The sequence below is a fragment of the Anguilla anguilla genome, chromosome 3, assembly GCF_013347855.1.
Source record: "Anguilla anguilla isolate fAngAng1 chromosome 3, fAngAng1.pri, whole genome shotgun sequence".
NCBI classification, from domain to species: Eukaryota; Metazoa; Chordata; class Actinopteri; order Anguilliformes; family Anguillidae; genus Anguilla; species Anguilla anguilla.
This window is the reverse complement of record NC_049203.1, coordinates 67,495,282-67,520,546: the sequence shown is the minus strand read 5'-3', so window position 1 is coordinate 67,520,546 and position 25,265 is coordinate 67,495,282. Positions and strand designations below refer to the sequence as shown.

Here is a 25,265-nt window from a genome sequence, read left to right as displayed (position 1 = left end):
GAACTTGAAATGAATATCCACCCAAAAACAGACACGCTCTGCAAGACTTCCAGCTCTTGCATTTAGAAATGACATGCTTCACATCAAAAAGGAAATTCATTATTTTCCTCTTTATTCGAAAAAAAGAATTCATCTGGATCTTGTGGCTTAGCAAACACTTTAACACAGGAGAATGATTGCACAGGGTCTTCAGTGTACTCGACACATTGATATTCGAGAAAATACTTGCCTACTATTCAAACTGATTTCATTACCCTACTGCCTTGCATGTTATTTTCCTATCCTTCCCCCCTTTCAGTATGGTAATCGGTGACATTTAATGACTTTTTAAACTGTATATACTTAAATTTTTATGTTATATGGCGTAGTTCATCCTCTTGGGTGCTCAGGTGGTTGTGAGAAGCACGCTAGCTTTGGCTTCTGACAGGAGCTTGCCAGCTGAGGCATACATTGAGCGACTTACACAACTTTTACACAGCATTTAGCATTGCATCCATTTATACAGCTGGATATGTACTGAAGCAATTCAGGTTAAGTATCTTGCTCAAGGGTGCAACGGCAGTGTCCTACCCACGAATCGAACCTATGACCTTTCGGTTACAAGCCCAGTTTCTTGCCCATAGTGCTACATGGCCGCTATACATTAGCATAGCGATGCTCCCGCTAGTACTGACCGTGCCTGTGCTTATTGTGAGCTTGAGAGCAGGAAGTCCTCTGTGCTGCTGCATAATTGTGAACGCTGCATTGCCCAGACAAGGGGAACGTTTTCGGGGTTCTGGTCGATGGGGACGACCCTGCCAGTCGTGCAGCCCCCCCCCCCCCATGGCACTTTAGCTGGTTAGTGCAGCGTTTGGACCCCAGAGGGGAAAGGTTGTGGCAGTTGGCTGCTCACACGCATGGCTTAAAGATGGCTGCGCCTGCTCGAAAATGGCGAGCGTTGTTGGGCAGAATGGCCTGTTCTCGTCGTTATGTTATGTTATGTTGTGCTACAGTATGGTATGTTATGTTATAACATAACATGTTACGTTATTATGTTATGTTATTTTACAGACACGGCTGCACGTGTTAGTGTGCAGCCTCTTGTTGATGAAGGGCAGTTCCGGATTTTAGGAGAAAGGAAAACGGGGAATCAAAAATGCTAGTATATGAATTTAGCATATTGATTCTAATCTAATAAACACTAATCCCAGGTCTATTGCTCCACTGTTTTTTCATTTTACTGCATAATGATTAGTATTGAGTATATGCTCATCCCGGACTGCTTAGAGGGTAGATGCCCATGATGATATTTATAGACAGAAAATTATGTGAATTCACCAAAAAAAAAAAAAAAGCAAGCACGGAACCGTCCAGACCCACAGCGCAACTCACTTCCGCAGACACCTTTTAGCTGTGATGCGTCCTACTAAACGAAGCACCACCTATGATGCGTCCTACTAAACGAAGCACCACCTGTGCATGCGTCCCACTAAACGAAGCACCACCTGCGCATGCGTCCTACTAAACGAAGCACCACCTGCGCATTCGTCCTACAAAACGTCCCTCAAAGGTCGTCCGTGAGTGAGTGAGTGAGTGACCACAATCTGCCATGCACAGCCCACGGTGCCAGTTCCTTCCTCCTCTCGTTTTTTTTAGGACAGGCAGCGGCCTTACCGCGTGGTTTTTTTTAGGACAGGAAGTGGCCGTGGGGGACAGGAAGTGGCCTTACCGTTCTTGCAGATGGGGCAGCACTGCTCCGGCTCGTAGACGGGGTTGACGCACTCCGGGACGGCGCAGTCCGCCACCACGCAGTGCACCTCGTTGTTCGGCTCGCAGCGACACCATTCGCAGGGCGAGGGCTGGAGAAGGGAGGGGGAGAGGGGGGAGAGGGGGGAGAGAGAGAGAGAGAGAGAGAATGTGTGATCGGAGTCGAGCGAGCGAGCGAACCCTTGCTCGCCGGGCCGTAAGCTCGGCCGTCCCGCCTGTCTGACGAGCGCCGCTCGGCGGTGACATAATGCGCTCGTAAAAGCCGCGGGTAACGGAGGAGCCGCGGGGCGGCCCGCCCGCTCGATACCGCGGCGCGGCGCGGTCGCCATTTTCTCATTACAGCACAGTGGAGCGAGTAAAACTAGCGGGGGCTGTTAGCGCTGGCCCGAGCCGTTACCTAGGCCGCTTGAGGGCGCGGCCGCTGTCGCCGGCTCTCTGGGCGACCGTGGCTTTAACGAGGCTCGCCTGACACGGGGCTGGCGCGGTAAGTCAGTAACTGCACAAATAATAATAAAATAAAAAAATTAAATAAATAAAACGAAACAAATTGAATTTTTGAAGAATACAGCGGCGCTGTGTCGAATGTCACCTGCGGCTATTCCCCCCCCCCCCCGAGCTACCAGTGCGCACTGCCGTTCTGCATTAATTCCACTGGAGTACTTCAGCTGGAAGCCTCACGTTGTTATTTTGTCCAAACCTCAAGACAGGCCACTTAAAAAAAACTAAAAAGTTCAGCTGTTTGGAATCTTATTTATTTACCACGTAACTGAAAGGTCCGGTATGATTTAAGCGAGTGTGCAAGTCTTTTATTTCAGTTATTTAACGTGTTCCTGTGACTCAGCACTTTGCGCAAGAGCTGTTTTTTTGGTTTGCGTATGTTTGCTCTGATACCAGCACGATTTCCCAGCATTCTCTGGGAAAAAGCAACAAACTGCAAAACTACGGAATCTCTCGACACTCTGCCGGCATCCAGCGTGTCATGTGACAGGATGTGTCTTTTATTCCCCCACCCTCCCCGGTAATTACAGCCCAAATTTTACCGTGTCCCTCACCTCCAGCGGCTGCTGCCATTGGCCTCCGCAGCAGCGAATCACAGAAGCACCGCCGCCGGCCGCAGGCGGTTTCCCGGGCTTCCCGGCGTGTTTAAGCGAAGCTGATTCCCTGCGTAAATATTTATTCGTATTTATAGCTTGCTCGCTACGTTACGCGAAAACGGCCGCGGGAGAAACGACGCGCGAACGCGACACTCAGACGGAGCGCGTCGAGCGCGTTGAGAACGGGCGATCGTGTCACGCGGCTTCGTCCGTTTGCGCGAATCAAAATCGATTTGCCGTATTTGAAATGCGGGGGGGTAAAGTGCGTTCAGAAGACGGGACCCACGGCGATCAATCGCAGCGCATCATGAAGACATCTCAATTATGAACGAACGTGAATGAAGTGTTGCCGCGTGTGGGCCTGTAGAGTGCCATCCTCGGCACAGACGCGGGGAATCGATTATGAATGAAACAAAAGGTAAATATAAGGATGTGGAGATGACAAAAGAAAGCCATTATCTTGCTCATCGCCAAGACAAAGCCATAGGCAAAGAAAGAGACGCACGGCCTGAGAAAATGCTATGGATTTATTCCTGAAGGAGGGCGGTTTCTAAAGTCCCCTCAGAGAGAGAACAGGAAGCACTGTAATCGCCTTTGTTATATGGTTCTGATGATTTGTGTGTGTGTGTGTGTGTGTGTGTGTTTCTAAAAAAAATAAAAAAAGACCAGAGGCCTTTGATAACGTCAGTTAAAGGACCAGAGACATTGTTGCATTGTTGCTCATAAACAAATCAGGCAGTTCTTTAGTTTAAAATGCCACCACAGCTTAATTTGCATAAAATAAAATGTAAAATAAAAAAATGCAATGCCTGGAGTCAGCATCGCTGTGAAAGAACTCACCCCACTAGGCACGACTCCAACATTTTTTTTTATTTTTATTACCGCCGTGCAATCCATTTCGTGAGCTGCGTCCGCGCCGGATGCTCACCGCTGTTTGACACGGCAAATCCCCGAGCATAATGGCGTATTAAATCGGCTTTCCGCGGCCCGTCGCTAACGCTCTTTTATGATGCTCTCCTCCTCCGCTGTTCTATGGAGTCTGGTTTGTTTTATGTGCCCCGGGGACGAGTCCGTGTCCGTGGCCGTGGCGGACGCGCCTCGGCGGGAAGGCCGGTCAGGGAAGGACACGCGTAACGGTTCGGCAGCGCCGACGCCTCGTTGGCGGACGGCGGGGCCTCTGAAACGCCGCGGATTAGTCTCAGAGTGAACGCTCAAGCGGCCTTTTTTGTTTTCACTGATGGATTTGTGGTACGTTGCCCAGTTGCATTAGTGGTCACTGTTGTATGCTAAAATGCGGGGGACACTTTTTGAACGCGGTCTATATAGTCGTCTGCACTCTCGAAAACGATGTGTAAATATCCAACACATTTGATTTTTGTGTTACTACTTCTGTGTTACTTTAAATACATTTTTGTGTCAAAGACACTGCTTTTGTGTTACAAATAGACAATTTATGTGTCACAAAGGGAGACCTTTTAACACCGACTGCGTTGAAAGTAACACAAAATGCATTTTCCTTAACTGGACATGGAGATACGTGAAAAAAATGACACTTCAGGTGTTGTTTTTAACACATCTGTTTTGAGATTTTTGAGGAAACCTTATACACACCTGATCCTGATTCTACTAATCAAGGTGCTTAGCAATGACTCTAGTGATTGATTAGTAGAATCAGGTGTGCGCACCCACACTGGCTCTTTCTGGAACCCCAGCTCTAAAACATGAGAAGCACCTAATTAAGAAAAAATTAACAGCTTGTTAAAATTCTGGGATTGCTGTTGAGGTTGGAGTGAAAACCAGCATACACAGGGGCTCCCCCAGGACCGAGTTTGCGAACCACTGCTCTAAAGGGAGAAGCTGACTCGTGAATGCTTTTTTTTTTGGGGTGCCTGGCAACCAGCGACGGAGGGATAAAGGCCACATCGGGGATGTGGAAGGAGAGAGGCCTCGCCCTCCGAGCGGTTCCCGGGCTCCTCGGCTCGCTCTCTTCGCGGGTTAATCGGGAGCGCGAGCAGCCGGGGCGCTAAGGATCGCCCCTGTTCCCCGGCGATAAGAGTCGCTTTCCCGACGGCGCGGGGGGCCCGTGAACGTACCCGAGGAAATCGCCTTTGGTTTGCGGCCCGTCTCAGCGCACGGAAGATTCCGATTGTGAGGGCGAGCTGAGTGAGGGTGGGATAGAGGGACTCTGCCCCGCTGCTGGTTTTCCCGGGCCTTGTTCCGTTTTCCTCATTTTAACTGATAAACACGAGAAAATAACTGTGATTTGACTCAACTTTGTGGGTCATCCAGTCCAGTCTCTCCAAATAAAAAGCTCTAGATCCCCAGGAACAGGGTTGGGCAGCCCTGCTCCAGCTGTAGAATGAGGTGTGCTTTGTTAGCGTTGGAGTGAAAACCTACAGGATGGTAGATCTCCAGGAACAGGGTTGGGCAACCCTGCTCTAGCTGTTGAATGAGCTGCTTTGTTTGGGTTGGAGTGAAAACATACAGGATGATAGATCTCCAGGAACAGGGTTGGGCAGCCCTGCTCTTGCTGTTGAATGAGGTGTGCTTTGTTAGGGTTGGAGTGAAAGCCTACAGGATGGTAGATCTCCAGGAACAGGGTTGGGCAGCCCTGCTCTTGCTGTTGAATGAGGCATGCTTTGTTTGGGTTGGAGCGAAAACCTTACCAGAGGGCAGATCTCCGGGAAAAGAGTTGGTTATGAACGAATGAATGCATGGGAGAAAGACAACTCATATCTGTCAAAAATCTAATTGCAGTCCATCTATTGGAAGTCGCACCTAATAAAGTTGGCTTGTTTAAGACACATGTTTGACCAACAGGGTGACACCAACTGGGTTCTCCTGCACAAGGTTGCCTACCCATTCACAAGAATAATATGACACACGCCTTGTATTAAATTGCATTTTCAACGGTGCATTGAAAGTTCTTTCCAGCAGCCAGAGTACCTGTCCAATCAGGTTTCCTCCTGAGAACACAGTTTATTTCCAGTGCCTGGCTTCTATGGAGAAGCAACGGTTTTTCTGAGATTTTTTAGGCACGAAAAAGATGAAGAGGCAGAATTGCTAGGTTTTAAAATAATTTCTCATGCAATTTCTTCCTTTCTGGCAGTTCGGGCATCACATTTCTGAGAGAGAAGTTTCAGGTAGCTGTAACTGCTTCATGCATAAAACCGCAATTTAAAGGAATCGCACATTTAAAAAAAAAAAAACTCTTCATGGACCTCACTCCATAAACTATTCAAATTGCCTGGATGATTCAGAATAATATAAAAAGTCCAAAATATAACTGAAGAGGTACCTTTTAATGCATGCTAAAATATGCAGTGCACTTGTATAAATGTATCATTTGTTACAACTGAATATGGAAACGGGGTACTGTTCATACATTTTCCCGATGCGTTCCATATTTAGGTATGCATTAAATAAGTTTATAATGGCCTGATTGCCAGCGGCCGTGCTTGTGTAATTACAGGCTAATATGGTGCAGACCACTTTGTAAATGGTAAATGGACTGCATTTATATAGCGCTTTTATCCAAAGCGCTTTACAATTGATGCCTTTCATTCGCCAGAGCAGCTAGGGGTTAGGGGTTAGGTGTCTTGCTCAAGGACACTTCGACATGCCCAGGGCGGGGTTTGAACCGGCAACCCTCCGACTGCCAGACAATCGGTCTTACCTCCTGAGCTATATCGCTATATCGCTATATCCTGAGCTTCGCATCGACACGGGCCCAACGTTAGCGGGCGCCGGCAGTGATTGTCAGTGGCTCTGCGGAAGGTTCGAAAAGCAGGATTGCGGAAAGCGTCATTAGCATGTTAGATGGACACGCTGACTGGATATCGCTGACTCGGCTGGTTCGGCGATCTCGAGCTCGTAAGCGGGGTGAAGGTGAAGGTGGCGACTCCTGTCGAGGGGTGCCGAGCTCGACGTGTCGACAGTCACGCTTCCCGCTCGGGCCGCTTAAGTCGCCCTAATCTTTCTGAGACAGCTTCTTTTTTCCTTCTTTTTTTTTTTTTAAATGGGTACGCTGCCAATGATCCTTTCGAGCGGCGCGTTTGCGGTGGATCAATGGAGGTGATTAGAAAAGGTCCTATGCTTCTAAAATCCATAGGTGCCACATTAGCTTAAATCGATCACGCTGCGTTTGATACCGCACGCTTTGCGAAGAATTAAAACGAGAGCACTCATCGAGGGACCCGAGCTGCAAATGTGGGTTGAATTACGAATGTGATTACAATGAAATGAAAGTCAATTCAGTTGGCTCCAAATGAAACTATGTTATCATCATATATTATTTTGGAGAAAAAGAAATGTGTGACGAAATATGTGCCTCGTGTGAATCAAATTGCGTAATGTTATTTCTATTTCTATTTCTTCTTCTGCAGTCACTTGAGTGGGGCTTCCCAACTCAAAAGCAACGTTGACAGCTTTACTTCTGCTTTCAGCTTTATTGTTGTCATTGTGACTGTGAGAGATTGAGTCCAGCGGTCAAGGACTTCTTTAGATGTAGTCGGCAAGGCTCCAGAATTGTCTGTCGTTTAAAAGCGAGATGTTTTGCTTATTGCAATTTATTTCCTAAATCTTTATCAGTAAGGTTTCTTGTTTTTTAAATTTATCTTTTTAATGGCTCTCATGAAAAATCCTCGATGCAAGATTGCTTTTAATTGCAGTTCTGCTCTCCTTTTCAAAGAGAAACAATTTTAAAAAATGACATTTGCACTCACAGCTAGATATAATTTAGCTATTGGCAATAACAGAATTTATTTCTATTAGCGGCTTGAAAAGGCAGTGGAGACATCGGCCAAGTGCTTTCACCATCAGTTTGTCGTTGGGAACATGTGTTTATATAATGCGCTTGAAAAATGCATCCTCTTTATGGTGATCACATAAGTATACGAATGCACTTACCAGAAAAAAAAGCAAACAGATCTTTGTTGATTAATACCTTCAGTGTATTTGCATATTCACTGGAAGCGTATTTCGCATAACCGGGTGATGAAATATACTTCATGCATCGATAATACATTGCAGTGCATCCATCAATGTATTGATGTGTACTTGGTGCCTTGCCTTGTATCTTGCCCACGAGGCACAAGATGAGATGAACCCATGCCAGTTTACCATGGTGAGCAAAATGAGTCAAAAGCCACTCAAAACTGGGGGGGGTCGGGTCAGTGGTGCCCGTGGCAACCACATCTCGTTCCCCATTGGTGCTTCAGTCATAGTTTAACAAAGAGGAAGTTGAATAGAACCTTTGAGGAAGCTGTTGTTAAACTGCGGATACTGCCCTAACAGTACCGTAATGGGAGGGGGGGGGGGGGGGGGGGGGGGGCGGGGGGAGGGAGGCGTTTCAACTTGGATCTGGATAGGGGTGGGTCCCATGCAATGTGCCCGTAGGGGGGGAAAGGGGGAAGGGGGGTGGGGGTTAGGGTTGGTGATGAAGAAAATGGGGGGGTAGCCGAAAATACATGCCAAACCCGCCAACGTCAAAACAACACCTTACCAGCGTCAGGGGATGTGGAGCACAGAGACAGGGAGGATTCGGAGAAGAGAAACGCAAGGAAACTTTTCCTTTTTGCACCAGTTATAAGACCACAACTGGCTCATAGCTTCGTGCTTGCTAGAGCGGCCCGCTTCCTTTCAAATTCGCGAGACTTTTTAAAAAATCCTTTCAAGTGTTCCAAAATGTGAAAGCTGAGTCATTATTTAACAGCACGTGACTAATTATCAATGTGTTGTACTCAAGTAATGAGTTACCCCATCTGCAAGTTCCTTTATGGGGCTGATGTCTTTCTCGATTACTTGTGTAGAGCAATTTTCAGGCTAAAATGATTCACATCTCTCAGACTTGCTTGTGTTGCTACAGAGTGAATTAAAATAATCTGTTAGGAAGATAACACTGCAGTGTCCTTCACGGGAATGGCTGATCTCCTATAATACATGCCGCATCTATTTTCTCCTGCGATTTTTGCTCACGTCTTGACTTCTACGGAAAGGGGTTAAGGTCTTTCAAAGCACAGAGCATGGATTCGGTGTGACTGCATCCAGAATTGACGCAAGTTGTTCTGAATATTGTATTATTAATTGTAATGGCAGATACCAATACAAATTTATCCAAATAAAAAAAGAAAGAAAGTACATTGCTAATTCTGGCCAGTGCATTGTTTACGACAGTATTTATGGACCAGAACTCATCTAAGTTCCGTTGTGACTTCACCCTTTTGTGTCAACGAACTGTGAACCACAATAACGCCAGACCTAATGCCTGGTTTCGTGTGAGACCACACCTTCAGTGACACTGCATTTAGAGTTATAGCTCCAACGGATGCCTTTAGTTCCTGATGGAAACCTCCCTTGTGAGGAAGCCCAGATCCTGTGTTTAGCAAATCTAGAGTGAAGTTGTAATATACTTTTTTTTTTTTTTTTTTTTTTACTAATTACTGTATAATTTATAGGGCAAGGGAGCAGAGAACAGGGAATTGCTGCGACCCTCACTTAGAGGGGGTTAATTAAAATTTTTAAGAGTCACAACTTTTTTTTTTTTCTTCCATGCGGTTTTTTCATTAATTTTCTTCCAGCGGAGTCCAACTGTAGCTAAACTGTGGCATTATTATTATTTTTTGAACATTTTTTTTCCCTCTTTGTAAACATCAAGTGTTCATCAGAAAAGCTAGCGGAGAATTGCACTCTGTGTGAAATTAGCATTGCCTACTTCCTGCCTGTTCCCGCCCGCTTCACTGAGGGAGAGAGCGAAGATATAAAAGAGGCAATGATCCCGTTTTCAGTGGGGGGAGGGGCTGTGGGGTTGCCTTGCGTGTCTCTCTCTCCGCGGTGGGACTGTCTCTCTTTCTTTTTGGCGGGCCCCCCCCGAGGCCGTCCGTCCTTCCTCTGTCCCTGTGCTCAGCGCCCACCTGACCCACCCTGGCGATCCCGAGAGCGCCGGACCGGACCGGTCTGAGTTCACATCCCAGCTCTAGCCAGTCCGCCTGGGATCTGAACTCACCCTGTAGCTCCAGGGTCTTGATTGCAGCCGGGCGGCGGCGGCGGGGGCGGCGGGGGCGGCGGGGGGGCGGGCGTCGTCCTCGGCCGACGGGGAGCCCTGTAGGTGAGACCCCTGCTGGGGGTGAGTGGCACATCGTAACGAGCGCAGGGCAACACAACAGCAGTACAGGCCCACCCCTACCCTCGCCCCCCACCCCATCCCGTCCCGTCCTGTCCTGTCCCGTCCAGAACACAGGCCCCACCCGGCTCACCACCACAAGGCTGGCATGTACTTTCGACCGGCGTATCACCAGACCCCGCCCAGTTCTGTGTCAAAGCGTCTTTTGTGGCAGAGGATCTCTGAATCTCTGGCATGGCTTGACCAGGCTTGGGATACTGCTTGGTTCGGCATACGTTGTGGGGCTATCAATCTGCCAATTCAATGAGTTATTAGGCCCTACTCACCCCCATGATTTAATCAATCCCCACAAACGGAATTTGGCTTACAATGTGCATAAAGTTCTACTTTTGCTAACTCTAAGCAAGTTTGCTACAATCCGTTAACTGGACACACATTACTAAAAAATATGTATTCCTAAAGTCTTCATGGTGCATTAATAAATGTTATTGGCCACAGTATAATATAGATCATTGAGAAGCATGTTTTTTAGGAAGCTGGTCTGCACAATTACTGGTATTTTAGAGTACAGCAAGCTGCAAACGAAGGACTGTTTCCCTTTTTATCATTGTGTTTAGTTATGCTAGGTAGCTGAAACTGGGGCTTGTCTGGTAAAAGTGAAATGTTCTCTGTATGTAATCTACTCGTTAGTGGCAGTTTTATTGTTTTTTAATCACTGTGCACTGCTTGGATACCTTTTTCTTTCTTTGACACAAAAAACGCTTTTGCACCGACTGCCATGTCTCTAGATTTACACCTTAACTGATCAATGCATTCGCTAATTGACCTATCCACTTCTAGCTCAGTGCCATTAAGAGAGTTAGTGACCATAAAGTATCCCGGGAATTTGCAACCACAGAGAGAGTTCGCCTGACTCAAACAGTCCAATTTCCAGTTTCTAGGCTTGCTCATTTTCTGCCTTTTTTTTTTTACGGACGTCACAACGGTTCTGCCGTCTGGACGGGCCCTTCTTGTCGACGGTCTCGCTTCGTTGCGACTCATCTGCCTTTCAAATGGCTGATCGGTTGCCGTGGAAATCAAACGCGGGGCTGAAGAAAATCGCTCGGAAGGCCGTACAGGAAGTGCTAACCGCGGCGAGTACTCATCAAAGCTCGCCCTCCTAATGAACAGAGCCACTTAGCACCTGGAAAACTCCTCCTGTTTATATTAAACTCGCTCGCAGGCGACCGTACTGTAGTCCGCATTTAGCGAGTTGGAGGGTTTTCAAAGTCACGTGAAATCAATCGCCGCCCCAGCGCATCGAACGTGGACGACTTTTAATATCAGCTCACGCCACTGTCGATTACGTGTCCGAATTCTTCCCGCATGACACGGTTTATGTGACTAATTTCGGGGGAGTCGCATTTTTTCTCTCCGTTGCTCTCCTTCCGAATCCTCCCTGCCGCCTTCTGTCGGGAAATCTGTTCTGCGGCGGCCAAAAATTGATTTTGGTTATCACGTAGCTCTGAAATGTTCCTCTTTTCTTTTCTTCTGCAAAGCCCGCCCAAGGTGGTATAAGCTCTGGGGTTAGGAGAACTATCGATGGACTTGATACCTCATCAAACCGGTGGCTTCTGCCATTCTTAAGAGTTTGTGTGCAGACATCAGAACTCGGGCTTAGCAACCTGCTAACAGTAGCGTCTAGTCTCTGATTAGAATGGATTAAATACATTGGATCACTGATCCAAGAGGTTGGTCACAGAAGCCTCTATAACCAATAATGTGCATCACTTACACACCCCTCCTAAAGCCCTGTTCTCACACACACACACACAGTAGCCTTTTTGCTTAGAACTAATGTCCCAATATGTCTTGTGTTTTTATTTGTTATTTGTCTTCCCTTAATGATTTGACTCAGCCTTGCAGTGAAATCTGCAGCAAACAAGAAAAATTAAACATAAGTCACATAACTTAAACCGCCTCTGCCATAGCCGCTATTGCTATAGATTATGTTACAAATTAGAAGAATAATCGCGCTGTAGAGGGGATGGTAACCTTGGTAATAAACAGCCTCTTTGGGATGATATATTTTAGTCTTTATGGACTCGAGGAGGGCAGTGCACTGGTGCGGTGGATAGCACTGTCGCCTCACTGCAAGAAGGTCCTGGAAAATGTATCAAATCCTGACCGGGGCCTTTCCGTGTGGGGTTTGCATGTTCTCTGCACAGAGTTCCTCCGAATTACGCTTTGAGCGCTACATTCTGAAAACGGCTATATTAATAAAGCTGTTATTATTATTAGTATTGCGATTATTATTATGACTATTGTCATTATTATTACTCCAGCCTCCTCCGCAGTCCAAAGACGTGCAGGTTAGGCTAATGGTTGAGTGTGAATTGCCCGTAGGTATGAGTGTGTGAGTGAATGGTGTGTGTGTCCTGCGATGGTTTGGCAACCTGTTCAGGGTGTACTCCTGCCTCTTGCTCAGTGCATCCTGGGATAGGCCCCAGCCCCTCCAGGACCCTGACCAGTAACAAGTGGGTTAGATAATGGATGGATGGGTCCGAGTCCAGCCAGCCTCATTCAGCCAGTGTGGAAAACCTTACCATGACTTCCTGCATCTAGTCCTGTGAAATTGTTTTTTTTTTTCTTTTGTCGAGGAAAACACTCCGTGGGGAATGCAGATTGGTTTATTAGATTCTGAAGGATGGCTCAATGATCACCTCTGAACAGTGACAGCTCATGAAACAGAGACCGAAAACCTCACCTTTGTACTAATCAGCATTCTAAACCTGTTATTGGTTGTTTTGCTTGATTAACAATCAGAAGTTAATTATCGAACTAATCGGCACCAGGCAGCAGCTAATTACCTTTCAATTAATTGCATTTTGCTCTTTGTATTTATATCAGGAAATTACATGACATATTTTCTGATTACTTGACCATGGTCAGTGTGTGGTCAGTACGTATTTGGACAGTGAGACAATTTTTGCAGTTTACTCTCTGTTCTCCAGCACATTGGATTTGAAACGAAACACTGGATATGAGGTTAAAGTGAAGACTGTCTCTATTATACAGAACTACCATGCTCAGTCATTACGATGATGCAATTGCAATCTGTGTCTGTGTACACTTCTGCCCAGTCCTTGCTTGTCTGCCTGTTAATCTAAAAAAGTATTTGCTAACTAAATTCAGTTATGTTTGCCAAAGTTAGCTGGCTGGTCATGATGGCCTGAGAATTGAACAACTTATGTGTGCTTGTGTTACAGAATTTTGTCGTACTTGCAGGCAGGCTAGAACAGACTGAACCCTGCTGGTGCTGAGCTAGCAGTGGCTAGCATAGCATCTAGAATCTCAGATTCTGGATGACCTGAAGATGTTCATACAAATATAAACGTGTTTGTGCGGGTGCTCAACGAATTAGACGGTCCCAAAAATGCGCTGATTTGCACGATAGTATTTTCGTTGGTCTTCACGTCAATGTGTAATCATGGAGGATTTTCTTGTTCTGAAGTGTGTTTTGCATAATTACCTTGATCAAAACCGAACCCTGTCTTATCTGAATTCTCTAGATTCACGTGAAGAGAACTAATGCAACCATGAAACACTGTTTCAAAATGGGTTGTTCAGCTAATTGGAAATGGCATGCTTCTTAAGCCCACACAGAAAAGGCCTGGCTGGGATTGAAACCAACAACCTTCTTGCTGTGAAGCAACAGTGTTACCCACTGCAACACCCCATAATAATAACAATAGTAATAACAATTATAATAATAATCAATCCAACCATTGTCTATACCCGCCTACCCTGGACAGGGTCACGGGGGGGTGCTGGAGCCTATCCCAGCATGCATTTGGCGAGAGGCAGGAATACACCCTGGACAGGCCGCAGGGTACACACACCATTATTAATAATAATAATAATAATAATAATAATAATAATAAGAAGAAGAAGAAGAAGAAGAAGAAGAAGAAGAAGAAGAAGAAGAAGAAGAAGAAGAAGAAGAAGAAGAAGAAGAAGAAGAAGAAGAAGAAGAAGAAGAAGAAGAAGAAGAAGAAGAAGAAGAAGAAGAAGAAGAAGAAGAAGAAGAAGAAGAAGAAGAAGAAGAAGAAGAAGAAGAAGAAGAAGAAGAAGAAGAAGAAGAAGAAGAAGAAGAAGAAGAAGAAGAAGAAGAAGAAGAAGAAGAAGAAGAAGAAGAAGAAGAAGAAGAAGAAGAAGAAGAAGAAGAAGAAGAAGAAGAAGAAGAAGAAGAAGAAGAAGAAGAAGAAGAAGAAGAAGAAGAAGAAGGATCATTACAATAATGTTATGTTCATCTTTAATTAGCAAATCTACAGATTTATGTCTTTTGTTGGTGGTGTCTAATGTAATCTAGGAGTGACAGCGTGGGTGAAATATGTAGGAGACATTCAGGGTCGCGGTTTTCTGCTACAGTAAAAATAAAATACAGTAATCCTCGAGCGATATAAAAGTCAATTACCTCAAGAAATATGTGTGTGATGCAGTTGCTGATAAAACTGACACAGTATAAAATATCATACTGGCATGTCATTACAGAAGCCTGTGTAAAAAACCTTGCCCGTATAATTACAAAAACAGGGAATATTGATCGTTTTTAATAACACACTAAATTGCCCCAACAAGTTCTGGGGTCAATTTTGGATCTGATTACTGCAGTGGCAAGCCTTACCAGGCAAACGATGCGGGCCTGAATTTAATAAGCCAATATCCAGCAGTGAATGTAAATAGCACCCTCAAGGTTGTTGAGCTGCAGATTCTGTAGATTCTGTAGCTGCATCGCGATAGCTTTAGCATTGGGTTTCATTCCTAGTTGATTTTGGTTTTACAACTTCAAGGCTTTCTGATACTCCTTTAGTCTCCAGGACTTGTGGATAAAACAGGTAATCCGGTGACCTCTTCTCCGTGCAGACGGCAGTATTTGAAATGAGATTTTGAAATGTAATGACCCCAGAATATGAGTTAACCCATGGAAGGTCACCTTGCCATTGAAAAGTCAAGTGTCTCTTCTTGTGTGTGGGATACACTGTAGGAGAGCTGTTATGCTTCCCCTAAAGCCAGCTTTGAATGCTACGATATGCTCTGTGCCAGACTCTTGCCGGTGGTGTAATTGCTTTAGTTTTTTTGCTTCGTTTTGGCTTCTCATAGGCTTTAGTGGTCAGTGGTAGCAGTGGTCAAACTGTAGGCTTTAGCAGTGGTCAAACTGCACGTCGAACTTTGACTCTGTTTTTGGCGGGTGATTGAAGTAAGAGAGCATTACAAATCCGCCACACAACTGCCAATCACCCCTGCTGTCACCATGGCACTTCAAAACAGGTTTAGGACAGTGTGTACGGGTGGGGTAGAGGATTACAGCCCCATCCACCCCCCCCCACCCCCCCCCCCCCCCCCCCCACCCACACAAATAATACAAAATATTATAATTCACTAGAAATGATCATTTCAGAGCTATTCTTCAAAACCCCTACAGAGTTGCAGTTCCCCCCCCCCCCCCCAAATGTTCAAAATAAATCCACGACCCTCACACCTGACTACTGCACCAGTTCAGAATCTCTGCACACGCCTGGTGCTTCTATCACAGGACAACACCACGGAATGAAAAATTAACCTCAACACGGCACTACCGCACACTCCTGAAACGGCACAGCGCCGATGCATTTCTCCGGTTGTCACAGCCAGCTCATTCCGCATTCACAAAAAGGCCGTTCCGAGCCGCTATGTTGTGCCGTTTGATGTTCTCTCAGCTGTATTATGAGAACATCTGTCAGATCAGGTGTAATATTTGCCAGAGCTTTGAGACACAAAAGGAGCTGCTGGCTCATAAAGCCAGAAGCTTTGTACTGCTTTTTTAAATTTTTATTTACGCTGGGCTGTTCCTGCAGCCTGTTCTCTATTTGCCCTCCTCACAGTCACGGCCCTTTTGTGCTGCGATTGTGAAAATTGTTTCAGTGCTACTCGCTACTGTCCCTTTACATTCTGACCCTTATATAGTAAGGTCCATCACTTCTATACTGCTGGGGTGGGGGGGGGGTCATATTAGGGTATGGTAATGACTTTCATTTTGTGTTGCTCCCAGCAGTATGTGGAGCTGAGGCTCGGGTTTCCCTAACAGTGACACACACACACACTTCCTGCCCCGGTTTGGTAATGCCATTGCGCCCGTTCCAGTGCCAACTGCGACCAGCGTTGGTCCAGAGCGCCAGCTCAGTCTGAAGGACACTCCCCGGGTCGCCCCTGCATTAGCCCCCTGCCCTGGTGGATTGCTGCCTGTGCCAGCATGCAGAGGAAGTGGCAGGATGGCTGCCTGACTCAGCAGGGCAGAGCTCAGCTGCTGAGCAGAAAACACGGACCGGATTCAGGATCCAGGATTCAGTGTAGTCTCCACTCTCCTGAATCTGTGTAGGAGTCTACAGTAGAGCTGCCAAGTTTTAGTTGTGGTTAGTTCTCTTTGCTGATAAGCTGAGAAGGTTTACGTGATGTTAGTACTCTCTGCTGATAGGCTGAGAAGGTTTACGTGATGTTAGTACTCTTTGCTGATAGGCTGAGAAGGTATAGATGACGTCACTACTCTGCTTCAATGTCAGTGTCACATCTTGGGGACGTGTGCACAACACAGAGCTGATCTTCCACATTTACCCAGGAGAGAAGCGTCGGGAATGCACATGGTTTCAATGAATTTGGCCTTTCCAAAGATGCAGCTACTGTGTGCTTCCTGAAACATGAAAGTACTCGGCTTATTGCACATTAATATCTGTTTTAGGGAATCTCAGAAACAAACTTGTTTCAGAGCATCCACTTTGACTATGAGGGGAACACAATGCAGCTTGTCAAATATGGTTCTGAAAATGCATCTCTGTGTAGCTCTGTTGTGACAGGCCCAATGACTGTAATACTCCACAAGCCAGTGCAATGTGAAATGGGAAAATGCGTTTCAGAGATGGAATAATGACTTTCAGTCCCCCCCCCCCCCCCCCCCCGAAATCTACCCCAACCCACCAAAGACTGAATTACTGAGGAATGCCCGACAGACGTAGGTAATGTCCATGCGATATTTCCCTTTTGTGACAGCAGAAATATAACAGCACCCCCATATTTGAGTGGTCTTGCATGCTGAATGGATTTTTATGATTTTGCAATCAAAAATATTTGCCAGACTTTAAACTCAAATGCATGCTGATTCAACAACAACATCAGCAAAAACAACAGCGATAATAAAATAAAAACATAAAAAATAATCAAAATGGAATGCTTTGTTGGATTTATGTATTCTCACAACCCTTTGATCAAAGCACCAGTGATAAAAATAGCTGAAGAAGAATAAATGAGAGTTAAGAAAGATAAGCATAAGCAATCTAACTGTACTACTACTTCTGGCTTTCCTGTACTACTAATCCTGGTCCATTTTTTTTGCAATGGTGACTTCCCCAAAGTAAAAACAGTATCTCTTTTGTACCACTAGGCATAGACGGCAAACTACTGCAACAACTACGGGGGTCTGCCAGTAGATCCAGGTGTTGCAGCTTAAGTGTCTATTCTTGTTTACTACCTCTAAAAAACAGTACTTGGCGCAGACTGTCAATAAGACAACTGAACATGTTGTGGTGTTGATAATTTGACAGTGCTAGTCCTTTAAGACAGCGGCTGACTGTGTGTCAGAGATATTCAGTCAGTGTCTCTACCCATTCATGGGGCAGTGAAGTCTCCACTTTCCTGTAACTAAAAGATATGCATGTCAGGTTGGGTATACTCCTACCATTGCCCTTGGCCAAGGCACCGGGCCTAGGAACTGGAGTTGCCCTCCAGGCACTGCACAGTGGCCGCCCCGCTTCTCCTAAATAGCTTTAGATGGGTCCAATGCGGTGGAAAACGAAAATATAACTTAACTTAAAGAGGTGTTCTATTCGGTATGTATGTGTTGCATTTCCACAAAGAACTTCGGGAACGAGCACTTTAGGCGGCCAAGGTCGTCCGCCACTCGGCACGCGGGAGAGCCCGCTTTTGCGAGCGCGGTTTAATAATCCGCCGGACCTAAGAGACCTCTTCAGAGTAAACAGCAGTGGTTTTCTCCTCCCATCGCAATTTCCGAGTTGCTCCCAACGGCTCGCAAAATACCCTTCTCTGCCCTTAGCGCGTTAGCACTTGCTCTCCCGCTCAACAACTTTGTTTTGATTTTTTTGCAGATGATGTTCCCACGTGCCAACGAAAGTGTGCAGTCACCGTGACATTTAATGACCCCGGGTATATCTTTTAGGTTGTCGGCTTCTGTTTAAGGACCGCAGTAATAACCGGCACAGCGACGATAAACAAGAACGCTGCTACGCCATCCGTGAAATCGGCTTGTTTGATTGTTGTATTGTAAACAGAAATGTAATATTTAATGGACAAATGCCATGCAATTACTCTTTCAGAAGCTTTTCAGTGCAGACAAGACTAACTAATGTGTCTGTGGTATAAGCTGAAATGATCCAACAGGCATTGACATTTTACTACAGATTCTCTATAAAGGCCAACAAGCAAACGCCAGATCCCTCAGTATGCCAGCATATTTAATATGATGCAATAAAGCATGCATTCCCTTTTCTTGAAACCAGCAAACGTCTCCTAATGTCCTTGTGTTTTCCCCACAGTAAAATTATATGTAATGGAAAATCTGCATCGGAACAATAAAAGAGTCCAAGAAACACAGACAGTAATGCGTTGTTTCATCCAACCCCAACGCCTAAGAATCACAAGTCATATGAACCCAGTGAAATGCCAGTTTTGATACAGCTTGCGTTAAATTTGCCCCGAGCGCCGTCGGTTGGATTTAAAAAAAAAACTTGGGATGAAGCCAGGCGTGATTTTTCCGAGTGTCGCCATTAATTAGACGAACAGTGTTGAATCAACTCTGATAGAGTACATTTACTCCGAGAGAGCATATTCAATCCATTTTCGGCTCATAAAGTCTGTTGGAGTAGGACTGAGATGGAACATTTTACTGTGTATTCCAACGGTTTTCCGCCCATAATATTAAAATATGTGGTTCGATAACGGAGATCTCTCCACGTGAAATAAGGACGTGTTGCGGATTCCAGTCGCTGAGCTTTCAACGGTTACCAATGGTAATGGCTAGTAAGCGTGTGCGTACATAATATATTTCAATGAATCCAATTCGGTGAAGGGGGGAGAACCTGCCCCTTTTGCCCCCATGACCAATGCCCCCCTCAATTCACTTATAATAATAAATAATATTGGTGCTGTCATTCATTTTCATTTTCGTGTTAGAAACACATATACTGCACCACAATAACTGGGTTATGTTTTTTCTTGATTAGTGTTCCCCTTTCTCACTTTGCGCACCCGCCCCTGAGAAGCTCGCTGTGCAGCCCCGTGGCTTGGTGAATATTAACGTCACTATTTTCCCCACACCTGTAGGTTTACATGCCAAAAGTACAGCAGAAAGACAACTCTGTAAAACAGTCGGATATAATCCCTTGCTATGAGACTTGCTATCAACCAGGTTCGTTGCAGGCAAATGTAAAAAAAGAAAGAAAGAAAACAAAACAGATAAAACGTTTTAAATCGTATGACTTCGTAGTAGAATGCGTCTTACCTTGTCCACCATTGCAACTTTTCAACATGTAGCAGACTGTGAACAAATGTGACAACCATGTAGGCCTACGTAGTGTGTATGTTTTATAATCTTCGCCAATTACTTCAATAATAGCTTATAATTAACACACACAGTATGTTCGTTCTGAAGTGGATTGTGTCGCTGGGGTATATCGTATTGCTATTAGCTATCCTTGTTATCGGCTATAATTCATCGTTGTCTTTATTGTTACATAAATGTGTTACAATAATGGAAATTATTTATGGAAATGATTCATTATTTGGATTGCTTTTTCCAGTGGATTTCAAGTGGACGTATGCCCTACCTTAAACTCTTCCAGGATTTTGTAAGTCTTTCCCCGATATTCACAAAAGTTTTTGACCTCCTTGCACTCCGGACAGCAACCGTTATGTTCCACTTTGGTGCACTTTGGGTGTATTTTGGGACACTCCGGCTGATCGCACACGGGACCGTCCTCCGTGCACTCGCAGGGGCAGTTTGAGTGGCCGGGAAAGAAGCGCTCTCCGAGTTTGTACACGAAGCCACTGTCGTCGACGCAGCCCTTGCCTCTGTAGTCGTCGAAAATGACGTCATTGCTTCCCGTCCGGTCGGCCTCGTCCGCGGGGTAATCCTCGGGAGTGATGGACGCCGGAAAGACGGCGGCATTCAGAGCGAGAAGGACGACGTAGGTCGCTGGAACAGGAGGGCCCATCTTTCTCCGCGGTATTCCTATGCATTGAATGAAAGGGGCTTATCTCTCTGTAGTTACAGCCTACATCCTCTGAACAGCACATGTTGTCAGTATATCTCTCATAATTCAGTAAATAAATAATAGTTAAAACTTCTTTTCAAAATGCATGATTCATGGAAAGCATATAGCCCGTCTGGGTGCTATTAGCCTACTTGTATTTCAAGCGTAGCCGACTATTAACAACGACTATTTCAATAGTGCTGCTTGAAAAGACATTCGTTTATTCATATAGGCTAATTCAGTATTCACTGGGTGTAAATATAATTTAACGAAAACCTAGGCCTGTGCACATTTAATCTCATCATTTGCTGAATCTGATAGATACAGGGTGAGCCCGTAAATGTTGTCACGTTGTACTTTGTACGTAGTTCTGTTGAACTTTACATTGCGAAGTTAAACCACCCGAGAGCTAACACATCCACAAATTAGGCTACAGCAAGAGACACCAAACAAAATTTTAAAAATCGTGTGCTTCATCTCATTCAACTGAAGCGTATGACTGAATGGCCTCGTGTGCTTCACAAGTGCAGCGACATTTAGCTTGGGTTCCCAACTCCTTTCGTGAAACGGCCACGGACACCATTCTACAACTTCAGAAAGTCAGGTTGCTTTTTTTTTTTTTTTTTTTTTACTTTTTTTTTCGCCAACACCGAGTCCTCCCCACCCCTTTTCTTTTTCACGCAACCAGTGTTCTTGACAGCGTTATATACGTGTGATAACTAGCAAACTATATTGTCTTCTGTTTTAAAAATCTGCAACTAGGCTACATTTCAACCGTTGCCGGGTGATCACGTGTTGTGATCATCATTTTGGCCAGGTCTGGATTAGGGTCAATAGCCTACCTGTTGTGAGAAATACGCCAACTGCGGTTTTATTCCTCTAAAAAATTCCACCCTGCAAACGAAATGCATGGAAGAGCATGGCTATCGCAATATTTATCTACTCTCGGAGGTTTCAGACAAATATAATCGCTAAATCCTGCAGCGGACTAGTTCCAGGAAACGTTGTCAATAATTACGCGACCAATAAGTTGCCATATTCATAAATCAATGAACCTTTTTTTCCCAGACCACTGAATCAGTAATCACGGTAAGATCACATATGTCCGTCTTTCTGCGGTTTACCAACTCCAGTTATTGCGTCAGGCTTTATACTGAATTCCACGTCGTTCATAACTAAGTCCAGAATGCGGACTTGATTTCAAATAATGCATTCGCGACGGAAGAAATGAGCCATCAAATCGCACACGACTGTAATCTGGTTTCAGGATCCAGGGTGGTGTTTATCATCATCCTGCAACTGAAGGACAGCTCATTTATTGATTGATGAATAATAATTGGCTGTTGTATTCAAACATGCAGGCTATTTACTGTATAACCACATCTGACATTAAATAAACAACGGTGATAATAATTTCAGAGCGTCGGTGATCATCACAAGCGCATATGCAATGATATGAAACATAAGGAGCTGCCCTGATGTAAATGGGAACGAAGTAGATTTAAAATAAAATCGCATTGTGTTGCACTGGAACTGACGATCAATGGGCATGGGGTGGCATTGGTACTGACTGACTCACCGCGTTTAAATGGTCTGGTTCCAATTTGTTGGATTAGGAATCGTGCGGATCCTGTCCCCTGTTGGACTGGTTAAGCGGAGAGCGCAAGTTCCTCTTGAACCATTTGGCAAAGAAATATTGTCAGAATCCCGCGGGGATAAGTAATCCGTATTTCACTTTGTCTCTTGAAGAAATTAATATATCACTGTCGCTGTCCATTCCAATGTTCTGTAAATAGCACGAGTGAGGTGTTCTTTGCATATAACCTGATCGGGGGCATGATTACCGTTTTCCTCTAGTAAGTGTAAGCGACAAAAGCAGGAAAAAAACCCTTAATGATCTCTGTAATGGAAAAACAAGGGAACGCTAAAAGCAGTGTATACGGTTATAATTCCAGTTCATTCGAACATCCAGTATACTGAGCAGCATTTCCATTTTAACTTCCAAATTCTGCAGATGCGTCGCAAAAGGCAATAAATAAATTAGTAAAAGGAAACAAAAAAACAGTCGGTTGTATTTTTCTTGTTGTATACCTCCAGTGCGCCAATAATATGCAAACAAGAAGATATTATTGAAATTTGCCAACTTTAAGAAGAACGCGAGCTAACTGTAAGAAAATAAGACATTCCATTTTCCACTGCGCATCCCAGCAAAGTTAAAGCTTCCACATAACAGGTCGTAAGACGAAATCGAATCCGTTTCCCGTCACAGCGAGGAATACAGCTGCTTCGCGTTCCTACAGCACCGATGCAGTGTACGGAGCCATGAGGGGAAAAAAGCGCTCTTACTCAAGTTCGACCAAAGCCAGCCGAGTGGAGAACAGAAGAACGATTCATCCCGACGAACCGCCTCCGCGAGCGTGCAAGAGCGCGCTCTGAGTTGTTTCAGCACCGCGGACAGAGTCCGCGTCAGCACTGGCGCTGTTCAGGCAAGCACCAGACTCCGCGAGACCGAACTGAACTGCGGATTAGTTTTCCTCTCCTCTGAACGGGAGGGCACGCGCGCGTGATAAGAGTGACAGAGCGTGGCTCCCTCGAATTGCTGAGCATTGAGGCAACCTTGTTTTAAAGCAGCTTTACTTGTACGTTCTGAATAAAGGTGCCAGACAGAAAGCAGCGGAATCATTTTCTTAATTCTATGTAAGAGATAGGGTTTTGGGGGATATTTTGCAAGGAAAACAGCTGTACCCATAGTATTTTCCAAAACGGAGAGAAAAAGCCCAGAAAAGTTCTATAGTACCGCACGAATCGAGAGCTAACAGCCATTTTTCGTAATGTTACAAAATGTGAATGTTTATGTAAAACGTGGGTTTTACTGAAGTCGATGCTGCGTTTGCATGTATAAAATTCTAGTAGCACCGTTATCCCCATAACAGATCACACAATCTTACTGGCAACTGCTTTACTGAAGTTTACCCATAGGGGACACTGGCTTCCTACATTAAAAGCAATATAATGAAAACTGAAACAGAGCGTCATATATAATAAAATATCGATAGTGTAAAATTAAACGTATGCCGTCTTTTTATCGGCGCTATTATTATATCTTTAGTTTAGTAAAATTTGCAACGAGCAAACATTTGATTGAAAATCCCGACTATTTCATTTATTGGGATAAAACACTGAATCACTTTTAAACATTGCACGGTTTCGGTTTAGGATAAGAAATATCCTAAATTACAGATAAGTTTGTAGCAAGTACGTACTTCTCCTTTATTTGGTAGCATCTCGCGCTAGATTCAGAGACCGCACCCGATTGTAGATGGATTATTGATGAAGCACGTGGACAGGTCATTTGCCTTGACACAAACGATGACGACAGTAAGACATTGTAGGGTCAGTGGACAGTGGACAATGTGTTAAATGGGAAAAAATTGTTGGGTCACTGAGCGATATATTAAATGGATACAATCTGCAGGGGCAGCGAGTGTGTTTCCATCTGTAGATTCTGCCATCGGTATTTACTTTAATATGAAGTATATTAACTTTGAATTCACGTCATAAAAAGCATTCCCATTTGCTGCAGTTAATTGGCACGTGTCATCTACTCGATGCTAGGAACCCAATACATGTGCATATCCAATGGTTTTGTAATTACTCTAATGCTGACCTGCAGAAATCTGTTTTGTCAATGTCGAAGCGAGACTCGTTCCCGGGCCACTGCAGACAGCTTCTCTCAATTCAGAGAGAGAGAGACGCCGCCTGTATTGCTACGTAAAGATGTTGACAAGCAGCAACGGGCTTTGGCGCGATAATACATCGGGCGCTATAGCCGTTGGCAGCCGTGCATTTTCAACACAGAAGCAGCTGATATATCCCTCCTCTCTCCCGCCTTACTTAAACGGAAGCAAGGGACGCGCGTGTGTAACGGTAATGCAATCGGCCATGGTGCTATCTACTGCAAGATTCAGTAGCAGCGGACAGAAAGAGAGAGACCCCAGATGATTAACTTGTATGATTTATTCTTGAACGGTTGTCCTGTATGGTTGACCGAACGAACAAATTACATTTATAAGGTACCCTTAATCACTTCCAGGGACCTCTTACAGAAAAAAAAGAAAATAATTCCATCATCAGAATCGTTTTCCTAAGCAATACCCCACCCAGACTATCCAAACCAGTTGCACTGCACTTTATCCACTGAGTTGGAGAATAGTACCCACAGGATATATTCCATACTGGCTACTTTTTTTTTTTTACAAACAACCCATTTAGTGTATCGCCCTACATCAGGCTATGAGCTGTCAAGACTCTGCTTGATCTCATCTTCATTTTTTTTTTTTTTTTTTTGTAGTTCAGATGATTTAATGATCAAATACATGTACACAGCACCAAACACACTGCGCATGCATACGAGAAATGTAAAAATACCCAAGGTTTTTATACAAAAAAAAAACAAAAAACATCCAGGTCCATTTCTCAGACAATAACAAGCCATTGCACAGGATTTGCCATTTAGTTCACCAAATGACTAAATGGCAAAAAAAAAAAAGCAGGCGAAAGCCCTTGCGAATAGAAACGAGGTCTTCAGCCACAATTCTAAAGCAATTAACTAATGGAGCGGAAGCCTCCTCCAAAGCCCCACCCCACCCCCCCACCCCCCACCCTTTCATTGGACAGTGCCTGTGTATCTGCACTGTGGACCCAAACAGCATTATAAAGGTCCAGGCTTTGGCCATTACATTAATGTGCTGCTCACAGGGTCGCTGTGCTGTGTACGGTCATGGCTGCTCAACACTGGCCTATTAAACCGAACACAGGAGCAAGCACGCCCAGCCGAAGCCCACGCCCAGCCCAGCACAGCCCCAGGCGAGGACCGGTCCCAGTGGAAGTGCATGATCTTCACTTCCCATTTGTGTGAATACGAGCTTTCTTCTCCAGAGTGCTGGTTATGGCCGAGAAATAATGGCT

The 25,265-nt window shown here is 45.0% G+C and overlaps 1 protein-coding gene across 1 annotated transcript in view; it reads right to left on the bottom strand.

The window, feature by feature from the left end:
• Positions 1–22,846, bottom strand: part of vwc2l (von Willebrand factor C domain containing 2 like) — a 32,668-nt gene extending 9,822 nt beyond the window's left edge. Inside the window, exons 1-3 of the mRNA XM_035411084.1 lie at positions 21,877–22,846; positions 19,872–20,275; positions 1,709–1,838 (exon numbers count right to left, since the gene is read on the bottom strand). Coding sequence (XP_035266975.1) covers positions 1,709–1,838; positions 19,872–20,258 — 517 coding nt within the window. The 5' untranslated portion in view covers positions 20,259–20,275; positions 21,877–22,846. The remainder of the gene's footprint in view (positions 1–1,708; positions 1,839–19,871; positions 20,276–21,876) is intronic.
• Between the last annotated feature and the right edge of the window lie 2,419 nt (positions 22,847–25,265).